At 51.2% G+C, this 14,129-nt stretch overlaps 1 protein-coding gene across 7 annotated transcripts in view; it reads left to right on the top strand.

Moving 5' to 3' along the window:
• The window catches only part of AGAP1 (ArfGAP with GTPase domain, ankyrin repeat and PH domain 1), a 552,490-nt gene that overhangs the window by 414,421 nt on the left and 123,940 nt on the right, over nucleotides 1-14,129 (top strand). For 6 of the 7 annotated variants that reach the window (XM_049614621.1, XM_049614620.1, XM_049614625.1 and 3 more), the window contains one exon: nucleotides 2,865-3,026. The exons of the other annotated variant lie outside the window; for it this stretch is intronic. In XM_049614621.1, the coding sequence (XP_049470578.1) occupies nucleotides 2,865-3,026 (162 nt within the window). The remainder of the gene's footprint in view (nucleotides 1-2,864; nucleotides 3,027-14,129) is intronic. 7 annotated transcript variants of the gene reach the window in all.

Here is a 14,129-nt window from a genome sequence, read left to right as displayed (position 1 = left end):
GAAATTTGGGGCTCGGTTTGGACCCCTCCCTCTTTAATGTCTTCTCTGTCGCCTTGGGTGGATGTACGAAGTTGTGTGCTCGAGGCAGCGAGGAGTAAATAGGCAAGGCAGTCGTGAAGGATAGTGATGTGCAGGGCCCTGCCCTACCCTGTGAGGAACCAGGATGGCCCAGCCGTCGCATTCCAGATCACACGCTGCTGCCATAGAGACAGAAGGGCAGAATGTTGGAAGAGCCTAGAGAGCCCAGAAATAGATCCACCACACACGTATGGAAGCTGTTCTGTGACCATGCACAACTCGCATGTGTATTCTGAGCATCTGATCCAGAAGTGTTGGTGCATGCCTTAAAAAAGAACTGGGGCGGGGGGGGTTGCCTGGGTGGCTCAGGTCGGTTGAGAGTCCAGCCCTCGGCTGTGATCGTGAGTGTTTGTGAGTTCGAGCCCCATGTCAGGTTCCGTGCTGCCGGTGCAGAGCCTGCTTGGGATTCTCTCTCTCTCTGCCCTTCCCCAACACGCTCGCTCTCTCTCTCTCACTCTCTCTCTCTCAAATAAACAAATAAATAAACTTGAAAAGAAAAAGAGAATGGGAGGGACCTGGGGCAGCCGCTCCACGCTCAGTATCACATGGGGGCAACGGGCGTCTAACTGCCCTAGGGAACGGGCGTGCCACTTAGATGCAGGTAACTGACAGCCGTCCACGTGCAGAAAGCCCGTCTTCGGGGTCAGTGGTTCAGGGATGAGAAATGGTAGTTTGGGAGAGAGCGTCACAGCAGTGGGGGCGACATGTGGGTTGGGACGCACAGTTGGGAATGGAAATGGTGCGCTGAGTTGAGTGGGTGCCCAAGGGCCAGAGTGAAATAGGAAAAGGGCAGTCGTCATTGCCTGTTTTCCTCATCCACCTCCAGGATGGGTAGTGGGGACGGCCACTGTGACAACTGTGCTCCTATTGTGGGGACGGTCATTGTGACAACTGTGCTCCTATTGTGGGGACGGTCATGGCGACAACTGTGCTCCCGTGCCTGACACAGGGTAGACTCTTAACCCTTAATGGTCGGAGAGTGAATGAAGACTTTTGAAATCTGGGCGGAAAATAGGTGAGATGGACAGAAATTAAATCATGATAAGGTGTGAGTGTGGAAAAGGGTTGGACCAGTTTTGGGAGGCTTAGAGCCTCCTAGAGGCTTTCGGACCAGCTAACGCTCTTGTCCCAACACCCCTTAGCAGCACCAGGCGGACCCCGACCTCTCTGAAATTGTGTGCAACGTGTTAATTAGAATAGCCTTTTTTTCTGGGATATTTACAGTTTTCATCTGCTATCCAGTGGGCTCTAGTATTTTTAAAATATGTAGAATTGCTGCTTTTAGAAGATGACTATTGTAGAAAAAAGTCTGGGAAAAGAAGGCAGAACGCCCGAAGAAAAGAGACACATCAGCTGCTCCGTCCAGGCCAGGGGGGCAAGGACGGGACCGAGGGCAACTGTGGCTTACATGGAGAGCAGGGGCGAGCTCGAAAGGCCATACCAAAAAGAAATGGTGACTTTGTGAATAGAGACTCCTCTTCTAGCCCCAGCCTTCTCAAGCCTGTGTCCCTCACCCAAAACAGGGACAGAAGCAGCCAAGAGGGGACTCAGGCCTGCTTGCTACTCCTTGGGCAAAGTTTACCCAGTGAGGTTTACCAGATGTCTGGCCTGGGAGGGCAAGTAGAGGGAAGTCAGTTTGGGGGGAGGGCAGATCCCTGAGACACCCAGTTGTCACTCTTCCGGAGACTCCTTAAAATGGTTACCAGTGTCTCAGTGGACCCTGTTGACCAGTCTCCGGGGTCTCGTGCCATCAGATGTTCCCAGGTTATGCTGCGGGAACTTTGGGGTGGCCCAGCCTCCGTACAGCCCTGGTCCTTTTCATGATACTTTACCACCTTGTAATGTATCTGGGGAGGGACTCTTTTTCTGTCTTTCTCAGTGACGGATCCCAAGCTTCTACAAACATGGCCCACAGTCGGTGCGCAAAACGTACTAGTTGAACAAATTAAGTGCTTTGCAGCGAACTTTCTGTCTTTTGAGCTACCGAGACGCTGAATCATGAATCCTTCAGGCTTTGCGGGTGTTTGGTTGGTGTTTCTACATCACTTTTTCAAAGCACTTTCTCCTTCTGGTTGAATTACATGTTCATTCCCTGAACAAAGAGAACTACTCTGCTGTTCTCTCTGATAAAGAGGAAAATGGACATAAGAAATTGAGTTTCCCCTATAGTGAATTATCGCATCTGGGCACTGGTTTTAAAATTGTATAAATAGCTTCAGTGGATCAAGAATCGGCGGGCCCGCCGTGGTGGGAGAGTGAGGTGGCGTGCCATTTCTCGATAATACTAAACGGGTGCCGCAGTCGCGTTAATGTTGAGGGTGGAAGTTACGAGAATCGGGAATCCCTCCGTCCTGTGTGCACGCGCAGAACCAGACCCACCCACGAGGACGCCTTCTGTGCATTCTTGTACATCTCTAAATTACTTTTAACGTATCGGTGTAATTATGGGAAGAGAAAAATAAACTAATGAAACGCATGAACTCCCCACTTTGTTTTTCCAGATCACCAGTCGGGCAAAGTAGAGAACTTTAAGTTCTCCACAGCCTACAGATGATCCAGAAATAAAGGCCTTTTTTTTGAATGGCAGGCGGTACATGAGAGCAGGTGGCCCCGTGACGTTTGAATACTGGACGCTCTGGGCCTCCAGCCCAGTGATCTCACATTAGCGTAGTACCTGTGGGGCCTGATATGATATTGGAGGAACATCGCTTTCACATTTTTGCAAAGCCTGCCTTTTTTCGAGTGTTAACTTTTGCGTTCTTTTGCCTTTTCCGGTCTGATGGCAGACACGGGGCTGGGCGACTCCGTGTGCTCCAGCCCAAGTATCTCCAGCACCACCAGCCCCAAGCTCGACCCGCCCCCCTCCCCTCACGCCAACAGAAAGAAGCACCGAAGGAAGAAAAGTACCAGCAACTTCAAAGCCGATGGTCTCTCCAGCACTGCTGAAGGTAAGGCTTCCCGGGGACTTCAGGGTGAGAGTCTGCATTTCGGAAAATTAAGTTTTCTTTTCCAAATGGGCGAAGTCGCATACCCGTAGAACCACAGATGCCGAGCAGCGCAGGTCACCGCGTGTGCTCTCAGGGCACTAGCGGGGCCCTTGGAAGCTTCTCGTCGCTGACTGACTCTCGAGATTTTTCAGCCAAATCAGTTGTCTTACCTCCTGGCAGGCCTCTGGTGTGAGGCAACTCTGGTCTCCCTGTCACACGCCTGGCCAGGTTCTCCGTCTTGCCCTCCCTCCGCACCCTGGGGCGAGCACGTCCACTCCAACTGGGAGGTGTGCCATGTTGTTTTATTCCAGTAAAGGTTGTGGCCTCTCCTACTCTAGGAGTCTTTTCTGATACTGGCCGGTCTCAATCCTTACGAGACAGCTGCCTCAGTTTCCGGCTTTTGGCAACCTGTTATGAATACACGCTCCTCCTGTGAGTGTCTATCCACTCTTTTTGTTTTGTGGCCTCTATTAATATTCCAGCTGTCACGGTTTATCACGGTTTGGCTCGATTCTCCTTTCACTTACGTCAAGTCCTTCGTTTTCGTTCTCAGTGATGGCCAGATGTGACCTTTCTGAAGTGGCTCCTTCAGACGGATTTACATGTTGTTATTCCAGGGATACAAAGTGGCGATACACACACGCACATACCTCCCATTATGAGAGGCGAAATGAATGCAGTTGTAAAAAAAAAAACAAGCTGAAGAAATACTTCAAAGGAAAATTAAAATTTCATAGCATTCTTGTTGACCACGAATTGTTACTTGTGGCGCCGTCCATAGTGAAGGGGTCTGTTTTCAACAAGGATTCCACACACACACCAGAAATACTTTTTTAACTTCTACTCTTGTTCTTTCCCCATTTCCGCCGGGCTTTTTCTGAATCCTCTGCCTGTTGGTTCGGAGGTACAGTTTGCAGCATTCGAGAAAGTGGCTTATTCCCTCCTAATAGCCAGCGATGAGCCTATAAGCCCACAATGCATCCACTAGTAAGGAAGGAACAGAGTTTATGGTGCACGCGCAGAGTTTGATGTTTACGCGATTCTGGGAGCTGAGTGGCGGTGTGGTTTCTTGCATAATGAGGAGTCAGACGTTCAGAGTGGCCAGTAGCTTGCTCTCATGGCGGCCAAGTGGGGAAGAGCCTGAAAGCCCTTTACATTTCTTACCATTTTGCCTGCCCGTTTAGGCTCCCTGCTAACAAGTTCAGCCGATAAAAACCGACTTTTTCCTGTTATGACAAATGAGGATGATTCTGTTCTATCAGCAGTGGTGAAAAATAACGATTGTGGATCACAGCACCCACCCAGACGTTACTGACCTTCCCACTGGAAAAGAATCGGCCCCATATGCTGAGCCTTGCTGAGACTCTTTCAAACAGCCCTTTGGCAAAGGCCCCCCTCCCCCCCACCCGGCCATAGCCAGGGTCGTGTGGACACGCCCCACCCTAACAGGAGGCTTAGAGCAAAACCAGGAAGAAGCCTGGCCTCTCGTGAGGGTGGGTGACGTGTGCCACACATACCCAAGGGCAGAGTAAGATTTGCTTTAGGGAAAGGCTTCCTGTCCGGGTCACAGGTAAACACCTTATTGGGTGTGTCGTGTTTCAGACTGATGGCTTTTTTCCAGGAGCGACACTTGGCGGACACTGATTATCAGCTCGACGTATAATGTCCATTATCCACACGTCCCACTTTCCGAGTATCCCACCTACCCACCTGACAGAGTGAAAGCCATGCGAATAAGATACAGCCGTAAAGTGAATTAGTAGTTCCATGTTTGATTGGACTCCTGCTTCGAACCAGTGTCCCAGTCAGCCAGTGGGGAATCGAAGGAAGTTTGAGAAGTGTCCACGAGCTTGTCGGACACCTAAGAAGCTTCCAGCCCATTTCGCGCGTTACCGGGGTTGTACCCTGCGCTCTGAGCAATAGCGTGTAATAAGGCTGAGACAGATCCTCGATCCAAAAACAACCACGGACCCTTTCATCAAAAGGCGTTACTGCTGAGGTGATGACACAGACAGAAAGACAGACTTCCAGGCACCACAGGAACACCCAAATTAGAAGTCACAACGGTGTCGAGAGGATAGATGATGAGTAATGGTTGACGTGTGTTCACAAATTGAACACCAACGATCAGAAGGGAAACTGTGCCCCTGACTTCCTAGTTAAGAGATTATTGTACCTGTAACGCCAATGGCCGTGACATCTTTTCAGTAGAAAATAAGGCAACAGGTTCTCTATAAAAAGAAAACGTATCATTTTTCCCTAGGAGAGGTTACGCACAAAACAGTAAATGAGTCATTTTTGTGAGACACGCTATATTGCGTTATTTCTAAGGTACGCTTTTTTCCCCACGTTGTAACATCTCTGAAGTCATAATGCAACCTGCAAGTGAGGTCGTTTTAGATTCAATGATACACAGTATTTTTTTAACAGTCTTAACAAACTAGTAGCTCCTTTAAGTGGTATAAACCGTCTAACTGAACCATCTGTTTTTGAAGTTAAAGCTAGCTGTATTTGTTTGCTTTTTAGAGGGTAGTGTTTAATTTTAATTATATCTCTATAGGGGTGGTGTGGAACCCCAGGGGTCAGTGGGGGGGGGGGGCAGTTATCAGGGCCCAGAGGGAGAGCTGTCTGGAAAACGCCTCCGGTCGGGAACAACGACCCTCAGGAGAGGGACGTATGCAGCCTGTGGGGAGGGACCCGAGAGGATCACCCTAACCTCATTCCTCTCCCTGATTTCTCCGATCCCCTTCCTCCCCGCTTTGACTAAACCCAACTGGAAACCAAAGAGCACCAGTCACATAGGTCCAGGTTCGAGGCAGAGACAGAAAAGGCAGAGACGAGGCAACGGAAGCCAGGGACTCATGCCTCTTACGTGCCTCTTAGGAATCCCTGGGGAAGTCGGTGCCTCTGACTCTTGCAGGAACGTAGGAGACCAGCAGCCTCTTGCGCAGGGGCGTGTGCTGCCCAGCACCGTCTCCCAAGGGCCTGACCGAAGCCCGGCCAACGGGGCGGTCGGAGCTTCCTAAACGCACTTCGGTATCATTTCCCAGCCGGGTGCAGGAAGGAGCGTACCACACAGCCTTCGTAGACTCCCAGCCAAGCACAAATATTGTGGTGCCAGATGTTTCTCGACTCGGTGGCGTGTGTGTTCCCAAAGTATGAGCTAAAAGTGTATATCGTCAGTACTCATCTTGCCGAAGAAGCCAGAAACCCTCTGTCCACACGGGGGCTCTCGGTCTACCTGATAGAAATAAGGACCTCCCTTCTAGCCAGGTTTTTGCAGCATCAGCATTCGTGGTTAGTTATCCTAGTTCTCTTATGCTGAAGAACAACGATTAAACTCCACACTCAGTGGCAGACGATGCTGTACCCAGGGCGCCTGGGTGGCTCAGTCGGTTGAGCGTCTGACTTTGGCTCAGGTCATGATCTCACAGCTCGTGGGTTCGAGCCCTGTGTCGGGCTCTGTGCTGACCGGCTCAGAGCCTGGAGCCTGCCTCGGATTCTTTGTCTCCCTCTCTCTGCCCCTCCTCTGCTCCTTCTGTCTCTCTCTCTCTCTCTCTCTCTCTCTCTCTCTGTCAAAAATAAATTTTTTAAAAAACGTGCTGTAACCTGTCAAACAGTCATTTACATATATTTATAACTTAAAATGAATGGGGTGAAATCTAGTAAGTTAAAGGAGCAGATGCTCTGATCTTCAGAAGTATAAACATAAAACAATTCCTTATCTTTATGTATATTTGGAGTTCCAAATCGCAACTCGATTGTGTATGTATATGCATGATGTATATGATGAGCCCTAGAGCAGGTGTTTGGATGATCAAGCCAGTCACTGGGCTCATGTAGAACTATTCGTGTCATTTAAAGAGTCAAAAATTAAAAGCGATCGAGCCCCCTCCTTGTGGCGTGGAGGAAATGTGAGGTACAAGCTAGGGCAGTGTGCTCTTTGTGACAGTGACACCATATGTCACATAAAGCAGAGTACTCCAGGAGGGTGATGGATGCCTGGTTGCTCCCAGTGCTGATAGCTGAGGCTGCTAACTTTGGGCGGGCATAGGACACCTTCTCACTGAGATTAACTGTGAGAAGAGGGAGCCTCTTAGAAGCCAACATCCTCTAACCACCAAAAAAGAGGGGCAGGTGGTTACCACGTTTTTTTAAAAAAAATTCACGTATCCCATCTCGACCCGTACTCCTATTTAATAGACCGTTGGGAACATTGGATATTAAAGTATTGGTGATCTTGATTTTAAATTGGATTTGATTTGCTCAGAATTAATTACATTTCGGAAAACGTTGTACGTTCCGATCCGGGCTCCGTACGCTACGATGGTTATAGAGCGATGAAGGTCAATTCAGATGTGGGCAGGGAGCCCGGGCGTGGGGACAGCCCATGTCACGGAGGGAACCTTTGAAGTGAGTGGGAGAAGAGCTGCAACAAAGGACAGTGGCAGGACAGACACGAACTATGTTCACATAATGGAAGGGACCCTGGCTGGCCCAGGAGTAGATTTCTTTGGGGCCGCCAGGCGGAAGCTTCCAGAAGCTGGATTTTGGTTCAGATATTAAAAGGGAAACTTTGTGAGAGTCAGGGCTGCCCTGAGAGGTGGGGGCACCGTCCCCCGCAGTGGGCACCGCACTGGCTGTAGTGGATTCCGGGCTCTAGAAGGACGCCCCGGGCTCGACAGAACCAAGCTGGAGGGCACGTGCCCAGAAACCCCTGGGCAGCGGGCACCACGCAGACCGTTAACGACTTGCCGTCTTTTGGCACCGTCTTTGAATGGCGATCCTGCCTTGGCCACTTCGTACCCGGGGTCCAGTGGGGACTCACCATCACTGAAACGAAACCGTGGCCCCCGCGGTCTCGTTCTCTGGTGCCAGCTATGGTGGTTCTCGTTAGTTTTGCAACATGCATGCAAGTTTGCGTCAAGTGCTAATTTCCCTGTTTCTCCAGCGAAAAGGTGGAAGGAGAGAGAGGTTAAGTGGCTTTCTTGTCCAGGGTCAGGTTGCTGGTAGGTGACAGAACTGTCTCTTGATTCTCTGCCTCAAACTCTTTCCACCAGGCAAAAAGCAGGTCTTTGAGGTATGTGGAGCGGCTTTTGAATCTAGGAGTGGGGCAGACAGAGTCGCTTCCTCGACATTTCTTAGATTCCACGTAAAGATCCTTTCATATGGATCGTGACATCCAGAAGTTGCGTAGCAAAGACCTTCCTTTAAAAACTCAGAGCCAGTCTGGATTTGCCCAATCTTAGTATACAGGAGGGTATGCAGAAATCCTGACGGGTGTCTTTCCCCCTTGGGTTCGCCGCGCTCTGTTCTGAAAGTCTCAGAAGAGAATTTATTTTATCCCTTGGTTGTTCATTCTGGGTCTTTATAGAACCATCGTGTGGTTGATCCTGGATGGATACTGAAATATTATCTTGTGGAGGAAAAGTCACAACGGCCTCTCTCCGTTTAGGATAATTAAAAAAAAAAAAAAGAAAGAAAAGCCGTCACAGCTGCATTCGCTGAGCAATCGGAAGCAAGGCCCGAGCCTGTGTACAAACCTCATTAACTCTAAGTTGCAAAGGTCGGGCCAGACCGAGTTTTCCTTCCCTCTCTCACAGAAGAACCTGACATGGTGAGTCATTTTATTCTTCATCAAATACCAAGCAGCCAGCAGCAAGGAAGCACTGTGTGTTGGGCTCCATGAGACCCACGAGAAGTGAAACTCAGTTCCTCCCTCCCCCCTCTCTCTCCCTCCAGTCCTTTAGAGCCTTAACTTGAAGATAACATTACACAAGAGACCGGCTACCTTTTAAACCCATCTTTAAAGAAGCCTGGGTAGGGGCGCCCGGGTGGCTCAGTCGATTAAGCGACCGACTCTTGATTTTGGCTCAGGCCATGATCCAGTGGTTTGTGACTTCAATCCCTGCATCAGGCTCTGCACTGACAGCTGATAATAGCGTGGAGCCTGCTTGGGACTCTCTCTCTGCCTCTCTCTGCCCCTCCCCTGCTCTGCCTCTCTCTCAAAATAAAGAAATAAAAACTTTTTTTTAATTAAAAAGAAAAAAAGAGGCCTGGGTAGTTCCAAAGCGGTACAAAATAGCAAAGTTAGGAAAAGGTAATGTGCTGTAGAGCTTAGTTTTACCTTCTGCAGATTGGGTACCCGTGATTCCTTCATCTAATAAAGTGCTGCAGAAAGCATCACCTTTTCATCAAATATCCTCTGTTCACAACAACTTAAAGCCCCACCGGTGATGATCGGATTTGGCGCAAAACGGACTTTGGCCTTCACTGAGCTACTCCTAAGAGGACGGGTGTGGCCGTACCTGACCAGTTACCTTTTACCTCAGGAAAAAAATTGTTTTTCTTCAGTAGCTGAGGTTTTGGAAGGCACTTTGGAGAGAAGATAGAGAACTGTGCACGAGCCTTGTCCAGGCTTCTTCCTGGATACTTAGAATTACCAGAAAGCAGTACCCAGGTGTGTGAAAGCTCGCTTAGCCTGTGACCAGCGGGCTGCGTTGACTGTCCCACAGTTTGGGGCATCGCGGGGCCATTGGGGGCGCCTGGCACCTCGTGACGGGGGGGCAGTCTGTTTCTTTTGTCACAGAAGTGTCTCGTCCCCATGACGTCCTCACTCTTCCTCTCTCCTTGGCCACAGCCAGCCACTCCTTGTCACCTGCGATGGCACACACGGCCGGCATGGGGTCAGGGCCGAGGAAGTGGTTCACGCCTTGCTTCCTGTCCACAGGGTCTTCTCATTTAATTTCGTGTTGTCTCGAGGTCACTGGAGGGGGAGGGAGGGGAGGTTTATGAAAGCCACGCAGGCATTACTGTCACACGTCACCTTGGGTTTGCGCCTGTTAACCTTCAGGAACATTCCCGCAGCCCCCCTCATGTCCGCTCCTTCTTTTAAGTGTGGCCGCCACCTTGCGTAAAAGGAGAAGGCACGAGAAGCCCCCATAAACGCCAGCGATCTTCTGTAATGGTAAGGACTTCCTGATGGAACTTTCTCATTACTTAAACTGGTTTAGTGCCTCCGAGTCGTTGAGTTGAGCAGCTGATCAGACTGAACGTGGAAAAGCCAAGCATTCAAACTTCTTCCGGGAAGACACTCCTAAAATACAGTAACTCAGACAGGGGAGCCAGGGTGGCTGTGTTTCGTCGCCCTCGAGCCGGAAGTTAGAGGAGACGCCACATACTCGGAGGGACTTGTTACTCCCCACAAACCGGATTGTTTTACCAAAGAGAGTTCTCAGGTCGTAACCCCGGCTCCCACGAGAACAGACTTTCTGGAACGGAGTAGCTGTGGGCTCACTCTAGACATTGACATTACAGATGGGGCACAGTGGACTCAAAAGCCATCCTGCAGGGCACAGACCTCCCAACACACACGAGCCGGAGGCACACACGGATCCTTTGTGGAAGCCGGCGGGTCGGAAATAAACAAAGATGAGTCGACCACAGCAGGAAGAGCCAGAACAGAGGATCCCCATCATGATGCGCTGACAACAAGAGAAGCATTTTTGATCATGTTTTTTTTTTTCAAGCACACACAAACCAAAGAGTTAGATTCAGTGCCTGGAAGTGCATTGATCCCCTGCTGCACGGCCAGAGCTATGCCTGGTGCTGAAGTAAAAGTGAGTGGGGTGGCCCCTGCCTTCAGGATGCCCACTGTCAGGTGCAGGTGGCGTGTGCACGTCCGGAAACCAGCCGTGGCCCCCGAGCAGCCCATCCAGGGGCCCAAGGCACCCGGCGCCTTGGGGCCCCCAAGGGAGGCTCGGCGGCAGAGGTGAGCCGTTCATCCGCCTCCCGCCGCGTAGAGAACCATCTGCTGCCCCAGAAAAGGAGGGGGAATACGAATAGCGGATACGTGATAAATCTTGTTATGAGGCACTTTGGGGGTCCAGACGTCGCAAGGAGACTCCTCGTGGGACAGGACAGCTGGACCTCCCCCGTCTCCTGCCACCCACGAGCACGGGCTCCCCTGTGAGAAGCACGAACTCCTTTCAAGGTCCCTGTCCTAAAATACAGGCGCGTGACCGACCTCAGTGCCTCTTCTTTTCCCCAAACTTAGGGGTGCTGGCGTGCAGTGGGGTTCAGTCGGCGGGAGCCGCCCACGGCCTCCAGCATCCATCAGTCGATCGGGAGACCGCGTGTTTCCTTCTGGGCGCCCTGGGGTTGGAATGCTGCGGAGATTTGGGACGCCGGGTCACGTGACCCTTCGGTGGGTGTCAGGATAACCCCTCGAAGTCCTTTGCTTAATGTTCTCAGGACGTTAGAGCTGTCAGGGCCTTCGATTGTCGCTTAGGTCTGCGACAGAACTGAGACCACGGTGTGATGCACTGTGCTTCCTGAGCTGGGCAGAGTCAGCACTGCTCAGCCCGGTGATCCTTCTCGATTATCCGGGCACTCTACGCTTTCGCTTTGCCGCGTGTATCTTGCCACAAAGAGCACGGGCTGCCAACTGAAACTGATGTTCAGAAGAAAGAGGTGATGACGTGTGTGCAACTCCCGTGTCTCGGCCTCGTGGGGGCCGCAGACGTCGGTGCGTTCCGCGTTAGATGCTTACACCCAGGGGACTTGGGGACGTGGTGGCGCCTGTGGGGTTTCTGTGTCGGAGGTTGGAGCGCAGTTCACGGCGTCTTCCCTCCCGGAGCTGGCAACGATGGAACCCATGTGTCCAGAGGACTTCGTTCCCGAGGATGTAAAACAAAACAGAATAAAGGTGGCGATTAAACCTAAAACTTAGTCTACGTAAAGACAAGTTGGGGGGTGCCTGGGTGGTTCAGTCGTTCAAGCCTCCGGCCTCAGCTTGGATCGTGATCTCCTGGTTTGTGAGTTTGAGCCCCGCGTCGGGCTCTGTGCTGACCGCTCAGAGCCTGGAGCTGCTTCAGACCCTGTGTCTCCCTCTCTGCCCCTCCCCTGCTCACACTCTGTCTCTTTCTCTCTCTCTCTCTCTCTCTCTCTCAAAAATAAATAAGCACTTAAAATAAATTTTTTTAAAGGCAACTTAGTAAACGGGAAGTATAAATAAAATGCGCATACACCTTGTATCTTAGTCCACGGGGGCCGCCAGGACAAGATAACACAGGCTGGTGGCTTGGGGGGTAGGAATCATTTCTCTCAATGCTGGAGGCTGCAATCCAGGAGTGGAATGAGGCCCCTCTAGTTCCTGGGGAGGACCTGATTCCCGGCTTCTCGCCGTGTCTTCGTGGCCTTTCTTCCTTGTGGCTCGGGCTTCCTCTTTGTAGGAGGCCACTCCCTGCATTCCCGAGGGCCCCGCACTCTCGACATTAACCCTCGTCACCTCCCCAAGCCTCCGTCTCCAGAAGCATAGCCTTCAGAAGAATTTTGGAAGGGCACAGACATTCAGCCTGTACAGCCTTGTAACCTTCTGTTCCTTGTGACTGACTGTGGGTTGACTGTGCCCCGTCGTGCCATTTAAAGAAGGTGTTTCATGGACTCGGTGAGTCAGGTTGGAAACGGGTCTGCCGTCCCCGGGGCCTCGGACCCTTGTCAGGACACGTCGTTAATCCTGAAGGAAGGAACCCAGCGTTGATTCACCGTCTGCTCTTCAACACGTGTTACGTCATCGCGGCCTTCAAACGCCCCGGTGGTGTTGGCCGGCGGGACGGGTGCCTCCATTTTCGCGGGTGAAGGAAAAGGTTCAGTGAAGTAATTGCCCAGGATCTGAAGGTGACAGGAATCCGGGGTCGGCCTCGGGCCTCTAGGACGTGTGCTGGGGGCCTGTGCTGTCCATCTGTCCCCAGCACCCCTGCTGTGGCACAAGCTTCTCGGCACACTTGTTTCTTCTCTCTCGTGTGTGCGTGCCTGCACGCTCTGGTGCATTCACGTGCAATTTGGCTGTCACTGCTTCAGCTACTTTGCAGGATTAGAGGACAGGCTGTCTCCCGGCGGTGACGAGGGGAAACTTTTTGGAGCTTCGGTAGGGACGTGTAACTGCGATGCCATGAACCTGCGTTTTTACGTTCGTCCTGAGGACGGCCCCCTTTTTGGAGGGGGGACGGGGCAGTGAGGCGGTTTGAAGAGGGAGGATGGAAGCTCGTGGATGAAGCCCCCCCCCCCCACCGTCTGCTCGAACCCCGCGTTGCCAATTTATGTATTAATCAAATGTCTGCCTCGCGGGCTCCCCGGGTCTGACCGCGCGCTCCTGCGTTACCGGAATGTGCCAGGGAGGCTCCAGAGCTGGTGTGGTTTGAGGCCAGCTCTGTTTGTTTCGTAATCTGTGCTAATGCGTTACCTCCTGCTTTCAACTCCACCCCCTTCGCGTGTCAGCTGCGCCGTGGGCGCCAGGCTCTGAGCTCGGGGTGTCCTCACCAATGAAAGAAGTAGGCACCGCGAGCCCTTCGGCAGGCATGGCCGTTCACACACACGCACACGCACACGCACACACACACACACACACACACACACACACACACAACTTATCAAGGGCTCCTTTTGTACTCGGGACATGGAGAAAATTGGCCATTTGTCTGTGGGGTAATGGGCTTTGCTGCAATATGAAAATCTCACAAATGGTTAAATTCAATGTCATTATACCAGAGTTCATGAAAAGTGACAAACTGCACACAGCTTAATTCTATTTAATTTTTTTTTAAGGGGGGGAAAAGCAAAGGGAAAATGTTTTAGTTTCTCTTAAGCTGATTTCTCTCTGCTTTTCCTTTAAAAGTGCCTTTCTAGTTGCCACACAGTGATGTGATCATTATCTGCCACCTCGTCGCCTTGCTGCCTCTGCGTGCAGTAAAATACAAAAAAAAAAAAAAAAAGAGAGAGAGAGAGAGAGACCAGGGGAGCTTGTGAAGTATGACTTCCTATCCCAAGACTCATTGCCTACGATTCGTAGCGGTTGACAGTAATGATCTTATTACAGTACTCTGGACCTTGAAGAGATTTCATGAGGAGAGAGAAAAGGACAAGCCTCCATGTAATCAAGTGGTGCTGAATATTCCACGCGTTTTTGATCACACACTGATTGGGCACAGTTTTAGCCCATCTTCTAGTCAATTATGCATGGCCCCTGTGCTCCCGGATAGTCAGAAACATTGATGGTGTTGTCTG

This window comes from Panthera uncia, assembly GCF_023721935.1.
Source record: "Panthera uncia isolate 11264 chromosome C1 unlocalized genomic scaffold, Puncia_PCG_1.0 HiC_scaffold_3, whole genome shotgun sequence".
Taxonomy (NCBI): domain Eukaryota; kingdom Metazoa; phylum Chordata; class Mammalia; order Carnivora; family Felidae; genus Panthera; species Panthera uncia.
Note: the sequence above shows the minus strand (reverse complement) of the source record. Positions and strands in the feature narration are given on the sequence as shown.